Source organism: Lissotriton helveticus, chromosome 6, assembly GCF_964261635.1.
Source record: "Lissotriton helveticus chromosome 6, aLisHel1.1, whole genome shotgun sequence".
Classification (NCBI taxonomy): domain Eukaryota; kingdom Metazoa; phylum Chordata; class Amphibia; order Caudata; family Salamandridae; genus Lissotriton; species Lissotriton helveticus.
The window spans coordinates 84,677,380-84,697,448 of NC_136067.1; the positions used below are offsets into that span (position 1 = coordinate 84,677,380).

The 20,069-nt window shown below is 46.7% G+C and overlaps 1 protein-coding gene across 1 annotated transcript in view; it reads right to left on the bottom strand.

Annotated features, from left to right (window-relative positions):
• The window catches only part of LOC144762254 (calpain-1 catalytic subunit-like), a 359,395-nt gene extending 345,855 nt beyond the window's left edge, over positions 1-13,540 (bottom strand). The window contains exon 1 of the mRNA XM_078647398.1: positions 13,240-13,540. Within this exon, the coding sequence (XP_078503524.1) occupies positions 13,240-13,485 (246 nt within the window). The 5' untranslated portion in view covers positions 13,486-13,540. The remainder of the gene's footprint in view (positions 1-13,239) is intronic.
• Positions 13,541-20,069: the final 6,529 nt, after the last annotated feature.

Here is a 20,069-nt window from a genome sequence, read left to right on the forward strand (position 1 = left end):
GACTCTGCCCAAGATCTTAACGGCAGAGTCAATCAGAGAGATCGGCCTGTAACAGGCAGGGTCGTTTCTTGAGGCCTTTTTAAATACGGGTATTATAGAAGAAGTGGCCCATGAAGAGGGGAACCCCGAAGTGACTGTGGAGTTAAATACGTTTGTAAGTGTTTTCGTCCAAAACTCCACAGGGGACCTATAAAGATCTGCGGGCACACCATCTGGGCCCGGGGCCTTATTTTTAGTCATCTCTATAATGGCCCTACGTACTTCCAATTCATTGAAGCTTAGAGAAGGTGTTGCTTCATCTACCATGGGATTAACCATAGAGCTATACTCCTCAGCACTATCATATATTTTGCTGAAGTGTGCAACACATGCCTCATCAGGAATCACGGAGTCCAGCACCTTTTTTTTTTTTTTATGGATATTTATGGAGCGCAAACGTTCGCTCCAAAAGGAGCATCTTGGCGCTAGGCTGACGTGCAGGGGGTGATTACGTGAAAGATGAAACATGATGAAGAAAAACTGAGACTAGATGGCTGCCAGTACAGAGGTGTCTGGTTGTTGGTACACCCATGTCTTTAGGAGTTTTCTAAAAAGGCTCTCCTTGTCAGTTAGTCTAAGATTAATTGGAAGGTTGTTCCATGCCCTGGCTGCTAGTACGGTGAAGGTTTTCCCACCCCGGGTTTTGTACTTAAATCTTGGAATAATAATAAGATTTGTACCGGAGGATCTCAAGCTTCGCGAGGGGTTGTAACGTGTAAAACGCTTTGCAAAATAATAGGGTCCTGTATTTTTCAGAGTTTTAAAAACAGTAAGGAGAAGTTTAAAAAGAATCCTTTTGTGTAGGGGTAGCCAGTGGAGGGTATTCAGCGCCGCTGAAGCTGATGACCTTCTAGGAAGTCCCAACACCAGTCTGGCAGCTGCATGTTGTATGCTTTGTAGTTTTTTTAATGTGGACTTTTTCACTCCTGCCATTAATCCGTTGCAGTAGTCAAGGCGGGAGAGTATTACAGCTACCGTGACTGATTTTCGAGCTGCAATGGGGAGAAGAGCAAAGAATTTTTTTAGGGATTTTATGAGTGCGAAACAACGTCCAGCAGTGATCCTGACGTGGTCATCGAAAGAAAGAGATGAATCGAATTGCACGCCCAGGTTCCGTGCTGAAGGTACCGCGCTGGGGGGGGCCTCAGATCCTACGGGCCACCATTCTTTCGGGCAGAAAGATAGATCTCTGCTCAGTGGAATGATTTCAGTCTTGGCACTGTTACATTTTAAGTGGTTTTTGTTAAGCCACTGGAAAACATCCGAGAGACAATTTTGGAAACGCAACTGTGCGCCCGCACACTTTTTGTCAATCGTGACGACAAGTTGTGTGTCGTCAGCATATGACGTGACGAGGATCCCATGAGATTCTATCACAGCGAGAAGGGGAGCCATATAGATGTTGAAGAAGAGAGGACTTAATATGGACCCCTGGGGAACACCTGATGTTATTGGTTTCTCGCTGGATAGAAAGGGACCCAAAGACACAGTTTGGAACCTATTAGATAGGAAAGATTTGACCCATGCCAAAACTTGTTGTCAGTATCACTAAAGTAGGGGTGGTTAATTACAGCCCAAAATTTTGAGCTGTCTCTGAGTACATCAATTGAGATGAGGTCTTCCCAAGCCTCCTTTTTAATGCATTTTTTACGGTTCTCCGTGGCTAATTTATAGTTTTTCCTAAGTACAGCCACCAGCTCTCTATTTCTTGGATTATCCTTTAATGCATGGATGAGTTCTTTATGGGCTTTTGAACATGTCTCATCAAACCACCTTGGCTGGACAAGGCCATCCCCCTTCTTTTTACATTTCAATTGAAGTTTAATTTGGGCACAAATATTAGAAAACGAATTTAAAACCACCTTACCATCCGCCTGACTATCTAGACAAATTGCCATATCTTCCTTTACTTTGTTCTCTAGTTCCAACATAAAAGTGTCTGGGACCACCTTGGTCCAATTTTAATCTCCTCCCCTGGTCTTTAGGAATACATTTATCTGAGTTACTTTCCTCATTGTCCCCTTGATTATCAGACTCCCAACCCTTGAGTAGGGACATAATCAAAGGATTATGATCACTAAACACTGAGGTTGCAATCTCAATAGAGGAACATTCATAGACTATACCTGGGGAAACAAAAAAATAGTCGATTACAGTCTCCGCCTCTCTACCTACAAAGGTAGGAACCCTTTCGTCCCCACCGCCACCTTCAACTTCATATAGATTGGCATTAGCAAGGAGTTCTTCCAACAGCTCACCCTGTGGCGAGTGTTCGAAGTGGGTAGAGAATGAACCAGGTGGACCTATATTTAAAGTGGCCAAGCAGTCCCAGGCACAGGGGTGTATATTAAAATCTCCCATTAGTATTACATCGAATAAAGCATTTTGTGTTGTTTTATAATGATCTAAAAAAGAGGCCAGTGTATTTAAATGTTTGTGGTGTGCGTCCTTCTCTGGCGCATTATAAAAGTTCAAAAGTAAAGTCTTTGAGTGTTTAGGACGACACCATTCTAGACCTTGTAGGTTAGCTGAAGGTAGCCCTAGATCAGTAAATGAGCCTGGGAGTCTAAGGGAAGTTAGAATGTATAAACCACCTTTAGGTCTCCCGCCCAGTCTGGGGGTAGCCTTGACTTGATAGCTACAGTACCCATCTAGGTAAAGGAGATCACTTGTGGCCCAGGTCTCTTGGAAGGCTATGATTTCATGTTGTTTCACGTATTGTAGCCACCTATCATCCTTGACTTTCTTACTTAGTCCAGCTACATTCCAACTAATTAATTTGTACATGCCAGAAGATTTGGGTTGTCAATCATTTGTTTCTAAGCTGGATAGAACAGAAAATCTGTTTGACAATATTATATCAGGATTGACTCCTGTGTCAGTTTTTTTTACCGTACCAGAATCTGTTACCCTTAGGGATGCCTGATGTGATTGATACGAGTATTTTATAGTTTTGTTATCATTCACTGTGGGTCCACCTGTCAGGGAAGCTAAATGTCGACCTGCTGTGGTTCGTGGAAAAGAAGGTGGATAGAAGTAACCCAGGGGTAGAGGCCTGATGCCCAATCCATCAAGCTCTGAACCATCCCATTTCAAGGTGTCTCCAATGTTTGGTTTACTGAAATTTACGACCACACAATCGCCTGGGATGGACTTTTTCTGTTTCCCCACCCACTCAACTCTTCTGGCAGCGATTATGCTAGTGGCAATGTCAGTGCTCCCAGTGCTAAACTGTGAGCACCACCTTTTAGTTCTGTGTAAGAGGTCTATCTCCTTTTCCTCAATGCCGTTTTTTAGAGGAGGGATACCAGACAAAACCACCACTAGGGGGGCAGCTTGTGGGTGAAGGTGCAATCTGGGTAAATGTGAGGTATGTCGATCTTTAGCCACAGAGTTTAGATGTTTATCCTCAATTGGTAAGGAATGGGATTGAGTCCCTGGGGTAAGATCTGGCATCAGTGCTTGTTTTTTGGGACAACCTAAATTATTCTGCGAGCCCTCACCTGAGATATTATCATTAACTGTGTCCTGTCTGGAAATCTTAACTTCTTCTACACTTGGGACATTGCCATAAATGGGACCTATCAAATTGGCCCTTAAGTCCTTCAGAAATATATCTATGTTTTCACATTTGTTGACAATGTTAGCCACACATTGGTTCAGGGAGTCCACAATGTCCTTGCCAATATTCACGAGCACAGGTTCTAAGTGGGATTCAATCAACTCCTCCATGATTTCGAGAACATTGTCCTGAATCCCAAGGGCCTGGTTATTAGCCACTCCCCCTTTAGTCTGTGTTGGTGATTTATTCCTTGTAGTGTCTATCTTGGTATTGTTAGTATTTTCCTCATGTGGCCTTGTCAACACCAAGCTAGTTGTTTCTAAGGTGTCCACAGCAACCGGGATTTCTTGGGCACCCTGGCACGTGTTAAGTACAATGATGTCTGGTTCTAGTGGAATATGAGTAGCAGCGTTACTTGTTGAGAGTTCTGCACTCAGTGGTGGCACAGTGTTTGTGAGTGAATCCAGTCCCAATTCCTTCTCAACATTGGCAATTTGGTCGTTCAAAGCCCCTACTGCAGAGGTTAAGTAGGAAATTATGGACTCCGACTTTCGGGGTACCTTAGCTTTCTTACCTTCCTCTTGTTTGGCGATTAATTTGCGCTTGCCCATCCTGATGCCAAGGGGGGTGGCCCGACCCGACCACTGCTGACCCCTGAGGGCCACAGAGGGCCCGCCCTTTGCCCGGGCTTCGCCCCGGGCGCTCCCGCGCGCGACTCGCGGGGCGAGAGGCGTTCCGCTGATTTGAAGCGCCTCCAGGCGCGTGTGCGGCGTCACAAGGTCCCCGGGGCAGCTGGGAACTGTGGTCCTCCCGCTGCTACCGGCGGGTCTGCAGCGCGACTTGTGCCGTTCCCCTCACGGCGGTCCTGTGTGGCAGAATGCAGGCCGTTGACCTCACGGCGTGGCGGTAGGTGGATTTGCTTTCCCCTGAGCGCTTCGGCGCTCCGCTGATTTGAAGCGCCTCCGGGCGCGTGTGCGGCGTCACAAGGTCCCCGGGGCAGCTGGAACTGTGGTCCTCCCGCTGCTACCGGCGGGTCTGCAGCGCGACTTGTGCCGTTCCCCTCACGGCGGTCCTGTGTGGCAGAATGCAGGCCGTTGACCTCACGGTGTGGCGGTAGGTGGATTTGCTTTCCCCCCACCAATGTCCAGTCATCTCCACTGCCCGAGGCTCCACGTACTTCCCCTTTGGTATCTCCTTCTCAGAGTGCAAACTCAGGTCTTACATTTGCAAAGAAATCGTCACCTTCAAAATACAAACAGAAACTTTTACAATTCAACCCAATACAACTAGGCCATAACATCGTCTCCACAAAACCTAAACCAGCTGACGAGGACTCAACAACAGGCTATGATGACACTCCCATGGCCAACGTCACTGAGAAACCCCAACAGCCTACATCAAAATTAAACAGCACATTTGGGTCAACGAGGATAGGCAACGACCAAAGTGGGTTCTCCCCTGCCTCAGAGACAACCTCCTCAGGTTCTCAGACTGACCAGGTACAACAGGAGAACAAGAGTCCAGCAATAGTCTCAGCAACAATGAAACTCCAGAGCATTCCAACTTCGATCGTCTTCATCCCTGAATATAGATCCAGAAGCAAGGTCAATATATTGAACAGGGGCAATATATTAAAACTTATGCACTCACTAACAAACCTTGCAAAAATCAACACCACCGACCTCCTCCAAGTAGAGTTTCAGCCCAATACCGCCCCTCAGTGCCCAGACATAACAAAAACAACTTGGAATTCCTCGGAGACAGCGCATAAAATAATGAAAGAGGAAGCAACATTCCAACAATGGGGGATTGCCTTGAAACTTGAAAAGCAACCCCGTTACCCGACTCCTCTCCTACCCCCTACCTGGTCACAATCTCAAAATAACATCAGTTCAATACTAAACGGAGCCAGGAGCAGTTCACCTGGGTATCCCGGGGGATCCGTAAAAAGTCCTCGACTCGCACAAAACAAAAACCATGGAACTCAACTCTTTAAATCTGACCTTAATTGGAAGTCAATTCAGCGTACAATCTGCTCCACGAATGTAGATAACTGACAAAAAGGGCAAGTTCTCTCCAATTACTCAGCAAGGGGCAGGGCTTTAAGAATCTGTTCCTGGAACATTAACGGCCTAGAAAGCAAAAAGACCGCCCCTGAATTCCTACAATATCTACTCACATTTGACCTCCTATTATTACAAGAAACCTGGGAAGACAAAGGATTCGATCTTCAGGGGTTCACGTCCTGTTCCATACCGGCAAATAAAAATTCAATCTTTGGTCGCAGATCGGGAGGGATGATGGTCATCGCATCCATATCAACAATAGGCAAAATCGAGGCAATGGACTTTCACATTTCTCCACCAAGTGTCATCCAAGTGGTAAAGCTCTCACTTGGGCTAACAATGCAGCCCCAAGAAACAATCTTAATCAACATCTATGTTCATCCCAAACAGAAACATAAGGCGGTAGAAGAGCTGGTGAAAGTTTTAGAAAAAATAAGGGAAGCCAGTCTGTCTGATCTATTCTTGATGGCCGGTGACTTCAACACACTTCTCATCGGCAAAGATCAAGACAGCGACCTCATTCAAGAACTAAACACAGCATGGGGCGTGCCGCCTCAAGGCACCACAAAAAAGAATACCCGAACGAACCTCTCGAAAAAATTCTTTTCCCATTTAGAACAACTCAATCTAAGGGCCTTAAACGGTCGCTACGCCGACGACGACCCTCCAGTAGCCAGCTTCCACTCTATCTTGCACTCCTTGCACCTCAACTACATCTTCGTTTCTCTGAACATGTTTTGTTGGGTTTCTTCCTTCAAAATTGGAACGAGCGACTTCAGCGACCACCTGCCCCTAGTGGCTGAAATAAGACCCAGCTTGAAACTGGAAATTGCGCCATTTACTGGCCCAGTTACAGATGTTAGTTCAAACTTAAAGCGGCTACGGTGTAACTCCGGCAACATTGACTCCATCAGCCTCACCACGAAAACCCTTTTTTCTCAAATCTCTGGGTCCTCCACCAAGCTGACGGACATCTGGCAAAACTTCTGCGACGCCATGATGGGGAAAATGATAGGTATGGCGTCCAAAAACCCAGGACAAATAAAGGGGTCTTCGATCGGGAAACACTTAACCATGGACATGAAAGTACAAAAACGAATAATAAATCTACCTTGAGACTAATGAGAAAGGATCAGGCAAACTGTAGCTTGCAAACAGTTCTCCGGGAAGCTAAAAAACAGCTTAAACGGATGAAATGGGAAAGTCAAAAGCAAAGAAAGGACGATGATTTTTGGATAAAACTTGTCCACGAGGGAAAGCAGAAAAACAGCTCCAGGTTTTGGCGAATGGTAAAAAGATTGCAGAACCCCGACCATTTAGGGCAAAATTCTTATATATCTGAGGAAGTATGGACAAAATACCTATCATCACACTTCAATGATAATGACGCTAAAGGTGTCACGGCAACAACGTCTCCTGGCTTAACACCTCTAAGGCCTGGAAACAAGGAACAACTCAATTACCACGAGATCGCGAGCATACTGGGAACATGGGAGGGTGATGGAATAAGGCCAACGAAAACTGACTATCCAAAAGAGGAAGAAAGTCTAGCAAATGACGCTGAGCAAAAGCGAATGAAAATTATCCCAGCATACATCAGTCGGCAAATAAAAAAAGGGAGACCTAATGGAGCGCCAGGGCCAAATGGAATACCATCTACGCTGTATAAATCAGATGCAGATTTTTGGAGTGCATCCCTGGCCCCAATATTCACCAACATAAGCTCCACTTTGACGCTTCCTGACTCATGGCATGGGTCCGTCATAAGTCCTATTTATAAACATGGGAACAAGAGCCATCCAAATAGTTACCGCCTCATTGCTTTGCTTGACCTTGAAGCAAAATACTTTGCAGGACTTATCCTGGAGGAATTATCATCATGGGCCTCCGAAAATGCCATCATTCCCTTTAATCAAACGGGTTTCTGCAAAGGTCAAGGGACCATCACCAACATCATGGCTCTGTCCCTTGTGATGAGTGCAGCAAAAGCCGCTAAGTCACCCTTATTCCTTACATTTATTGATTATTCTGCAGCTTTCGATCACGTCGATCGCAACAAACTTTGGCTGAAACTTTACAACTGGGGCATTCCGAAGCGCCTCCTAGATGTTTTAATACTGCTCCACTCCAACACCTGGATTAAAATCAAGCTTGGGGCTGGCACACACATATCGAAGCCGATCAGGACGACAAAGGGATTAAAACAGGGTTGCCTTCTAGCGCCCATCCTATTTAATCTCCTTTTAGCGGATCTGCCTGCAGAATTAGAGAAATGCCGTAATCACGCACCCAAGTTAGGGAACATCACTATCTCAAATCTGTTGTATGCCGACGACCTTGTGTTGATAAGCCGCTCCCAAGTAGGCCTACAGCACCTCCTGAACGCAACCTATGCCTTCTCAGCAAAGAACGGCCTTCAAATAAATCTTCATAAGTCAAAATCCATGACAGTCAATTATAGGAAAAAACTGAATCCTTGCTGGTACCTGAATGGAGAAAAACTTGACAGGGTAGCCTCATATAAATATCTGGGTGTCCTCTTGGATTCAAACAACAACTCTAGACCTCAACTCCATTCCATCCGAGGGAAAGCCACAATGACGTACCTGGCATTAAAATCTCTAAAGGCAAAACTCCCTGATCTCACACTAAAACCTTTTCTTGAAATCTTGCGTGCGAAACTACAACCAACTCTCACGTACGGGAGTGAATCACTTCATGGGAAGGATGCCGAACTGCTGGACACAGTCATAGCCAACTCCTATAGGGCCATTTTCAACCTTCCTACATATGTCTCCCCTGCCCAGATTCGTTTGGAATTCGGCATCATCAAACAAACTCTAGAAAGGCGGAGTGCGTACGTAGCAACCTGGCGCAAAATCCGCAATGCAGAAGCCGACTCCCTAAACGCCAACATATGGTCTGAGCTACTACGGCACCGCACGTCGCCACATAGAGTTTATCTTATTGAATCAATTGAAGTCCTAGGTTTGTCTGACACCTGGGAAACGTCTACAGACCTCCAGTCCTTTAAAAAACTGGCTAAAATATCAGCACGCATCATCTCTGCGATTGAAGACAAGAAAGTCTTAGCTAACAGAGCGCACGGATGGACAACCCTGGGTGGCTATGGTAAAACACAGTCACAAGCATACCTTAACATCGGGATGAAAATACAAGTCAAAGAAAAGTTCTTAAAACTGCGCCTCGGTGTAATCCCGATATTGCCACACCTTCCCCCCTGGGTGAGACCACCCGCTTTGCAACAATGTCGCCTGTGCAAGTCTGGCACGGAGGATATTGTCCACGTGATATGTATATGCCCTAGACTGAGGGACCTGAGGCGCAATCTCCTGCTTCCATCTTTTAAGTCACATGCTGTACGGACCTGTAGGCAGGCAGTTATGCTATGCTTTACTTCTAGCAACACAAAATTTAACTGCCAGGTCGTGAAGTTCTTTGACTCATTAAAAAAAAGACTTGACATCGTTTGAAGTTCTTCACTAGCACCTGAGGTCATCTTTGATCTGCTCACAGCAATGCAGTATTCTTTTTTATCCTAATTACAGTTTGGTTTTTAATGTTGCTACTGGTATTTTATATTTTTGTAAAGATTTTAATTAATCATGCACAAATAAAATATATTACCTTACCCACTGGTTTCACTTCTTTGGATCTTTTTTCTTATCACACTGGCTATTCTTGTGCAGGTGATGGTGTGTACCTCAAGTACATGGGCAATAGGTTCCTCTACAATCAGGTCCAGAGATGACTTCAGGTGGACTGGACACAGGGAGGTTGGAGATACTGGGGTTGTTGTCAGCCTGGATCTATGATCGGTCTATCAGGCCCAGCTGGAGTCGAAGGTGACCCAGCAGACGGATAGCTAGCAGGGGCATCTCTTTGCTGCTTGGGGCCTGAAGGCACACTAGAGGGACCCGTTGGCCCCAAAACGAAGTGCATCATGGTGTCCTAGAACTCCTTAAGCTGGGCAGGGATCACTCCAGCTATGGGGAACAGAGGGAAGGGTGGAGGTGACCGGGACACCGGCTCAGCAAGTGGAGTGCTTGAGCGGTGCCTAGTGCTTGAGCGGTGCCTAGAAGCTTAATGCTTACTGGGGGAAGTGGGAGAATGATTCAACTTCATCTTCTTGTGCTTCTTGGACTTATCAGACGAGGACATGGAGTGGTATGACAATTGTTCATGGTATCTGCTCTGAGAATGGGCCCGCAATCTCCCTCAGGATCCAGACTGGGAATGTAGCAGAGCCGCCTTCTGTCACACCACCAGAAGCTTCCTCCCCGGCTTGCAAATCTCCTTCGAATGCATGAACTTTGGGTTGTGGTCCGACCCCAGGCACTACGGGCAAACCACGTGTGGGTCAGAGACAGACATGGGAGATCTGTGACATTCCTCACACAGTTTAAACGCCGTGGGTTTGTTAGAAGAGATGACCCTAGCACACTGGGAGCAAAGCTCAAAAAAGAGTTTATAAAAAGTCGAAAAGAGTGGTGAAAAAATGACCAAGGTAGCTCTCTGGATCCGCACGGTTGGTGCAGAAAGGAAGAAACTGATGTCAGCACACCAGAGTGGCACGTGCATACCCACCCTTCAAGTCAATTACAACACAGGCACAGAGTCGATCAACGCCAACTACAGGCGCACAGAGGTACAGCTGAAGATTTTACGGAACCACTGACATCTGGGGAATATCCTACAGTGAGGAATCTGTGGTTAGAAGTCTCTATCAGGAATTAACATGTAAATGGCCTTACAGCTCGTTCTTTGGAGAACATCACAGATGCATTCTTTTGCACCATGTAGGTTGTAGGAGTGCCTAATACGATGTAACGTGCGGTGTAACCCTCTGCGTTGACTCTGTCTACCCAACTTGTTTCAAGAAAGATTTCTCATGTGCTGTCAGGTACATATAATATGCAATTTGTATTCTTTAGAAGTCACATTTATCTATACTAATATAATAAAGAGAGAGCCCAAACCTTTGAGGCGGGTAATCTCAGGAACCACAGCACCAATCACAACACCCAATACATCGTTGGAAAGGGCAGTTGCAGCAGAAGGACATAGGCTATGCAGACACCCACCATATACCTTTAAAAGGTAGAAGAACCGTGCCAGCAAAGTAGTCCCTTGTGGGCGTGTCTGCGTTGTGCTGTGGGCGTGTGCTGGGGGCGTGACAAACGCTGTGGGCGTGTGGTACGTTCCGCCCTTCATTCCATGTCTCATATTGTGTGCTAATCCCACCCTGCTCCCTTTAAATACCCCTGCACCCCATAATCATAACCCACCCTTACTCCTTAAAATGCCCCAACACCCTTAAGCACTAACCCATCTTAACCCTATAAATATACCCTGTACCCCAAAACCCAAACCTATCCCTAAACCCTAAAAATACCCCTCTACCCCAAAACACAACCCTAGCCCTGAACCCTATAAATACCCATGTACCTCAAAACCCAAACCTACCCCTGAACCCTAAAAATACCCCTGTACCCCAAAACCCAAACCTAGCCCTGAACCCTAAAAATACCACTGTACCCCAAAACCCAAACCTACCCCTGAACCCTAAAATACCCCTGTACCCCAAAACCCAAACCTAGCCCTGAACCCTTATAATACCCCTGTACCCCAAAACCCAAACCTACTCCTCTACCCTAAAAATACCCTTGTACCCCAAAACCCAAACCTAGCCCTGAACCCTAAAAATAACCCTGTACCCCAAAACCCAAACCTACCCCTGAACCCTAAAATACCCCTGTACCCCAAAACCCAAACCTAGCCCTGAACCCTAAAAATACCCCTGCACCCCAAAACCCAAACCTAGCCCTGAACCTTAAAATACCCCTGTACCCCAAAACACAAACCTACCCTTGAACCCTAAAAATACCCCTATACCCCAAAACCCAAACCTAGCCCTGAACCCTAAAAATACCCCTGTACCCCAAAACCCATACCTATCCCTAAACCCTAAAACTACCCCTTTACCCCATAACCCAAAACTATATCTGAACCCTTAAAATACTCAAACACCCCAAAACATATACCTCAGTACCCCAAAACATATACCCCTATACCCATACTTACCTTATCCAAACATTAAAAAAAAACATGCTTTTACCATTCTTGCATTTACAACGAATTTCGTTGTAAATGTATGCGTGGTAAAAGCATATAAAATGTAATGCCATGCGTTATAATGCCATTGCGGAGTCATGGTACTTTCGCAATGAAAGTATGCGGAGTGATGGTATGTGGAAAGAAAGTTGCGGAATAATGGGTGTTTACCCTCCCCCGGTAAGTACATTTGTGGCACGGTGGCCCACATCTCCTGCACTTACTCATATTTTTTCACCACCCATTTGAAAAATGCACAGGTCTCTCTCATTAATGGCCAGCACCAACATTCACTTTTAGACACACCTCCTGCCACAAGTTTTCCGAAATCCTACAAAACAATATACTACTGGCCGGCAGCAATTCATACCCGGACAATGTCAGGACGGGCTGCTAGTTCAACATATAGAGGAGTTATTGATCTAGCTCTAACAACACAACTTTCATTTAGTGAAAAACTAAAGAAAGGAGTAAGTAGTTATAACCTTTCTATATACCGCTTAATGCTGCACCTCTGCCTTTCTTAGTGCTGTAAATATCTGTTGCTCCTATTACCCAATTTAATGGTATTCAATTTGCCAACCTCAGAAGAATGACAGGCCAAAATGTGATGGCTAGAATTCTAAGTTGTGACCTGCACATCACCATATGCGTCAGCAGTGAGCCTTTAACTAACTAAACCATACTATTGATGGAACCCCTCTGACAGATTGCCTTGGCATCAGTTTCCCTGGGTGGATCGCCCATCCCCTCCTCCCCACAACCTTCTATGGAAGGTCAGTCTCATTGAGCATTATTGCATTATTTTCTTAGTGCATGTCTGCATTATTTCTTTGGCACCACTCAAGAAATGCCAGGAAAACTTGCAACCTTTTGGCAAAAATCTTTAAAACATTTTCGGTAAAATGCATCACTTTGACACCATATGAAGAAACATTTTTAGGGCCTCATTTATGAGGCCCCTTGCGCCATCGGAGCGTCACTTTTTGTGACGTTCCGTGGCGCAGAAGCCTGCGTGATATTTTTCAGGCAGCACTAAGCCACTTGTGACGGAGTGGTTCCGTCACAAGCATGGCGGCGCCGCGCGACCCCCCTCCCCACTCAGTGCCTCGGCGGAATTACCGCCGTGGCCAAGGGGTTAAGAGGCGTTCCTGCCCCGGAACCCCAACCCCCTGCACAGGAACGCCTCCTTCTGGCGCAGGGCTTTACAACATGACGCATCTCCCAGATGCGTCATGTTGTAAATACCCCGCAGCATGGCGCATCTTTTGCGCCACCACTGCGTCTCAAAAGTGATGCAACGGCGCGTAAAGGAGGTGCAAAAGGCTTGTAAATCTGCCCCTTACTGCTTTGATATCTATTTCGGAGATTGTTTCAAAGTGGAGGAGGGGTATTTTTCCCTGGCTGCTCCCATGAGTTGACCTGCACTGCACTTACCGACGGACGCTTCCACTGCACCCCCTTCACCAACGGGGACCTCGGACCCAGCTCCTTGAAACCGAGCGAGGAGGCGGCGGTGGGGAAGTGGGGGTCCTCGAAGAGGGTGCCTCCCTTCAGACACTGCTGCTTCAGGCTTTCGTAGTCCTGGTTCAGGAACTTGATGGCATTGCTGTGTTCGCCGACCTCGCCCGTCTTCGGGGGGTCGTTCCTCGGCTGAGCCTCGACCCCGGGAGTCTCCGCCATGTTGTCACCGCTGAGGAGAGAGGACAACGGAGAGTGGGCGCCTAGCTCTGGAAGTGGCAGGCTCTGGCCACATGAAGTGTGTATAAGAGGAGAAAGGATGCTAAGCAGATGCAAACTGACGTATGACAATCTGTGGGGAGGGGGGCAAACAAAGTCTTAACCACAGCACAGCAAACAAACAACTGCGCAGCGCCCCGAGGTGGTTATGCCTGCAGACAGGCCTCATAGGCGCCGCAGCTCTGTTCGCCAGCTCACAGCCTCAGGTTGGCTGTCACTCTGGAACCAAAGGGACGTTTATCACGATATCCTTCTCATCAATGGGACGCAGCTCGTAATGGGCCAAAAAAATGGACAGAAAGAATAATGGAAATGAAACATTCAGAGCTAAGGCCATGCCCTCTGGTCTGAGGATCAATCCATTCCAATGTATTACAAAACCACTTGTATGTGAGCAGCCAGATGGATGCAATGCCATAGTGGGGTGGGTGGGGAAGGCTGTGTGATCTGAATCCCTGAACCCTAATCATACTGCCTGAAAGAGACAGATGGGTACCGGCGAAACATGTTATGTTATGTTATGTTAAGTAATTTTTATATAGCGCCGGTTCACCATCAGGTCTCTTCGCGCTTCTAGGGGGGAGTTTTACAACAAACAGTGCATATGAGCTGATGTGAGCGAGTTATTTCATGGGCAGTGCCTCCATAAACAAGATGGTCTTGAGTTTTTTCCTAAAAGGAAGGAGGGCTGGTTCCCTGAGCAGGGATTCGGGTAAGTTGTTCCAGAGCTGTGGTATCATGGTGGAAAAGTCTCTGCCCCCTTTAAGGGTGGAGTGGAAGCGTGGTGTGACCAGACGACAGGCTATAGAAGAACGGAGAGTCCGGGCAGGGATGTAATTTGTCAGACGGTCCTTGATGTAGGACGGGGCTTGACCATAAATGGCCTTGTGTGCAATGCAGAGACCCTTGAAAACTGCTCGCTGCCCAATAGGTAACCAGTGTAGTTTCGCGAGCAGTGGACAAGCGTGGTCCCGTCTTGGTAAATCAAAGATAAGGCGTGCCGCATCGTTCTGCACAACCTGCAATATTCTTGTCAATTTCTAAGGAAGTCCAATATAAAGGGCGTTCCCATAATCCAATCTGGACATTATTGTAGAAGATATAATTGCCTGTAGAGAAGCTGTAGAGAGGAGGGGAACAAGTTTCCGTAAGCACCTCATAAGCCCTGTACAGGTACCAACCACTGCAGACACTTGCTTATTCATTGACAGTTCGGCATCGATTTTAATTCCCAAACTTTTAACCACTGGGACTGGGGTAGGGGCGACTCCCAGCTCTCGTGGCCAAAACAGATAACACCATGGGCTATTGGTATGTGGGACAACCAGAATTTCCGTCTTATCTGGATTTATTTTGAGTGAGTTGTCCGTCATCCAGCTCACTGTAAAATGTAATACCTCTTGTATGTGTTTCGGAGCTAGAGTGGAGTTGTTAATCTGTACAAGGAGCTGGGTGTTGTCTGCATAATTGAAGACCTGGCAGTCCAGTTGGGCCAGATTCTCCACCAGCGGTTGTAGGTATAAATTGAAGAGCAAAGGGGACAACGCCGAGCCCTGCGGAACACCACAAGTCAGGGAGCCAGAGGTCGAAACCTGAGCACCTAGCTGCACCCTCTGGGTCCGGTTGGACAGGGAGGATTTAAGCCATTGATAGACGGGTCCCTCTATGCCCACGCTGGCGAGTCGGGACAAGAGGGTTTTATGGCTGACTGTATCAAATGCCGATGACAGATCTAATAAGATTAGGGCACTCGATACTTTCTTGTCAGCCATGACCCTCAGCTCATCCAGAACCGATAGCATCACCAGCTCCGTACTGTGATGAGCTCTAAAGCCAGCCTGTCTGGAGTGTAGCAGTCTTTGTTCCTCAAAGAATGTCGAAAGTGTCAGTCAGTCAAAGAATCTTTATTCGGTGATTAAAAAACACCATAAAAGCACACTCATATATACATAGTAAAAAATCATTAAACATTTCAAGGTTCTTTGTACAGGGAATTTGCAAAACATAAATATAACAATTTAATCCTATTTAACGCTTAAAGGTTAAGATAAAAACAATTCAGACTTCTCCTTTGGTGAGCCTTAAGCGCAATGCTACCTTAATAAAATTCATGATGCTACACAGTATTAATGGTTCCGCAGCTTTCTGTAAAAATACTAGTGCCTCCCTAGCGTGGACCAAGTTAGCTTTTTTCAAGAGGTTTACCAGGTATCTGCGTCTGGGCATTGAGTAAAAGGGGCAGAGTAAAACAAAGTGAAGGGAGTCCTGCGGAGACCTGTTGTCGCAGCCGCAGGGCCCCTTCCCTTCTATTGATGTAGCAAATCCCGCTGGTGATGCCAACATAAATGGGAGTAGGTTTAATCTGAAACGGCACATCGAGAACCTATCCTGTGCATTATACATAAGGTACAAGTATGGCTCCATACCATCCACACTCTTCACTAGGTGATGGGCCCTCACTGTCTTTTTACACCCTTCAGCCTCATCTCTGCGTAGGTTTTTCCGCTCAAGAAAAATTCTCCCAACATGCAGTTTATTCTGGGCTACAATGGTTGTAGGATGAATAAAAAGGTTCCCAAAACCTAGCTCCTCGAGGGTTTTCTTCACATAAAGGAGCCAGGGGATACGCATGCACTTGTCCCTCACTAAACAGTCTGATAGGATTTCTCTACTCAGTGCCGCATCAGGGTTGACCCAAATTTTTAACCAATCAATAATGGGCCTCAATTTTATCAGATCTTCAATATATGGTCTCCCTAACTCCCTATGGGCGATCAAACCAGCAGTACTTTGTGGTACCCTCAAGAGTGATTTCAGATATTTATTTTCTTCTCGTTGGATACTAGTGGTATTGACAAAGCCCCATACTTCTGCCCCATAGATTACCTTGGAGCATGATACAGAGCTATACAGATTTAGCACCTGTTCCGGGGACCATCTCCCTAGCCTCCTGCCATAGCTAGCAATTGCCCCGTTAGATGCAATCATTTTACCACATCGTTCCTCCACCAAGGTATCAAACCGCAGGGCACCATCAAATGTTACACCAAGATAGGGAAATGTTTTAACCTCTTCCACGATGTGGCTCCCTATTGTATATGTGTATTTAGCAGTGGGTTTTTTCCCCGCCACGAGCACATAAGATTTACTCAAATTAACAGAAAGGTCCAAGTCACCCATGAACTTAACAAATCCATCAATCAGGGTTTGTAAGCTCCTTGGTGTGCGTGCGATCAGTACCGCGTCATCTGCATAAAGCAGAACAGGAATGTGACGCGACCCAACCCTTGGGCAATCTGCCTTTAGACCTAACAAAAACTGCTCCAGATTATTTATGTAAAGGGAAAACAAAAAGGGAGCAAGAATGCAGCCTTGTCTGACTCCACTCATACAAGGAAAAGAACTAGTCAGTCCCCCCTCCCTATTAAAATGGACCTTAGCGGTGGTATCGCTGTGCAGTTCCCTCAATATATTAATTAAACCACTCTCTATCCCCATACTAAACATCATGCCCCACAATTTTTCCCTATTGACATGATCGAATGCTGCTGCCAGGTCCATGAAACCCATATAAACGGATTCATCGCTAGCCATAGTATACTTGGCAGTCAGCATATAGAGGTTCAGGCACTGGTCACTAGTGGACCTCCCTGCCCTGAATCCGTATTGAGTGTCCGAGAGGATGTTATTTTCCTCGGTCCACTCAGACAGTCTATTAAGAATTGCCCTCCCCAGAAGTTTTGCCGACACGTCAATCAGGGAAATCGGGCGGTAGCACTTTGGGTCATCCCTGTTGCCCTTTTTGAAAATCGGCACAATTACTGCCGTGGACCAAGACGGAGGTAGGCCATAGATAATGGCAGTATTAATAACCCTTGTCATTAGGGGAGCCCAGAGTTCAATGTTACTCAGGAACAGATCTGGGGGGATTCCATCAGGCCCCGGCGCTTTATTTTTAGACAGGCCCTCAATCCCTGCAGTGATCTCCTTGATGGAGAATTCTACCAATGAAGCCTCAGTTGGATTGGTCGGTAGCTCTACGGCAGAACCAGGCTCGTGATTATATAGGCTCCTATAATGGGTAACCCACTGCTCTGGGAGAATATTGGCCCCTAAATCCGGAGTATCTTTTTCCTGGAAAGTTGGGTTATTAATTATTTTCCAGAAACCTGCTAGATCCTTTCTTTCCCCTGCTTCTCGTAAATCTGCCCACGCTTCCGCCTGCAAGGCGAGTTTCCTCCTCTTGATCTCCTTTTTATACCTTTCTCTGCACTCCTTAACTTTGTAGGGAACCCTTGGTTTAGTTTTAAGGCAGCTTTTCAGCTCTCTTAAAGCTTTGGAGCAATCTTTGTTGAACCATCGGGGATTCCCGTGGTTCGTGAGTGGCATACTAGTCTTGAGTAGGCCATCAACCAGATTAGCAATCTGGTCGAAAGCTTCCATAATCCTTGATCCCTGGACTTCTATGTCCAGACAATCATTAATTGCAAGCTTGCCTGCATCCACCAGGCCCCTATAAAACTTTTCCCCATCGAAAGTGTTTTAAGGACATGCTGTTCAAGTACCTTAGCTAGATATGGGAGCTGGGAAATTGGCCTGTAGTTTTTAAAGACGGAGGCATCCGCTCCTGGCTTTTTAAGTAAGGGAGTAACTCTAGCCTCTTTCAACGCGGGAGGTAGAGAGCCTGTTTCCAGGGAGGCATTTAGTAGCTTAAGAATATGACCTCCTAGGCTAGAGGCAGCCAGTTGAAAGATTCTCGGAGGACAGGGATCTGCTGGAGAACCTGATTTCACACGGTTCATAAGAGGGTAGAGAGATTGAACGTCCAGAAGGGGAAATTTCGTGAGATCGGCCACGGGAGAATGGGGGGCTGTTAATTGATGGCCGTGAGATGCTATGCCCAGTGCACAGCTGCCTGTCTGTTGTATTCCGGGTGTGGCTGCCTGATTAGACCCCCGGGATGTGGTGCGCTGGGCGGGAAGCCGGTGTAATAAAGAACCAGCACTGGTGGTCATCTGGCCCAGAAATGCCCACGCGCGGCTCCGTCCATTTATTTATTAATTTTTTGAGTCGCGTGACCCTCAGAATAACCCACTTGCCAACCTGGGGCCAGGCACTTGGAGCAACACCCCTCGGCCTGCAGTTGTTAGTTCGGGATTTGACGTGAGGACTGCAGGGGCGCTTGGCATCAGGGCAGCAGTGCTCATCGACTGGGTTAAAGTTGCTGTGTCCTGGCTGTCCCCAGGGCTCCTTGGTACCATTTGAAGCAGGAAATGAATGAATATACAATTTTTAAAGCGCTAACTTACCCAAGGGCATCAAGGTGCTGAATACAGAGCAATATGCAGGCGAACAAGGTCACACTCAAACCAACCTCTCAGGGAACAACAAGGTCTTACAAGTCTTTTGGAAGAGTGCATGTAAACATTGGCCCGAAAGTTCCTCAGGGAGAGAATTCCACAAGTCAGCAGCAGCAATTGAAAAAGCTCTGCCGCCCCATCTCATCCTTTTAAACCTCGGAACAACAAGAAGATTTTTTCTTGCTGACCTGAGGTTCCTCATGGGAGCATATTGCTGAAATAAAGCCCTAATGCCCACCGGGCCAAGGCCATAGTAGGCATTGTGAGTGAGGCAGAGGGCTTTCAACATAATTCTGTGATCCATGGGGAGCCAATGCAGCAAAAGAAGGGAAGATGAGACTGAGTGGTGTTTAGGCAGGTCCATCACCAGCATTGCAGCAGCGTTTTGCACCAGCTGCAGGCGACGTAGCTGTCCTTTGTTAATGCCCAAATACAGGACATTACAATAGTCCAGTCTGGACAGTATTAATGCAACTATAACTTGTTTGCGTGCAGCAAAAGAGAGGAACTGTGAGATTTTGAGCCTAATTAGCCCGAAGCAGGTAGCCACTGTCCTGGAGACCTGCAAGTTCAAAGAAAGGGAATTATCGACCACCACTCCAAAGTTTTTGCCAAGGGAGACGGGAGTTGGGCATGTGCCCAAGGAATCAGGCCACCACTCCCCAGACCAAGTGTCTAACTTGTCCCCAAATATCAGAACCTCTGTCTCCTCACCATTCAGTTTTAGATAGTTTTGTACCATCCATGACAAGACTGCTTGCATGCAGTTTTTAGAATTGCGAGCGGAGTCACTGACGTTGTGAGTGATGGACACCAGTATTTGAGTGTCGTCCGCATAAGACAACACATCCACCCATAGGATTTCTCCACCCCTGCGAGTGGGGCCACATCGATATTAAACAAGGTAGGGCTCAAGGAAGAGCCTTGTGGCACTCTGCACACAAGGGAGGTAGAATCCAAGTAGGAACTTCCCAATTTTACTGTTTGAGAACGCTCCCTGAGAAAGGAGGCGAGAAGATCCAAAGGCGAGCCCACAACACCTCTCTCCCTGAGACGCTCCACAAGTCTCAGGGGAGAGAGGGTATCGAACGCTGCGGTAAGATCAAGTAAAATTAGTAGGGTGGTGTGCCCTGCATCCACCTGTGTCCTAATATTATCAAATACCGC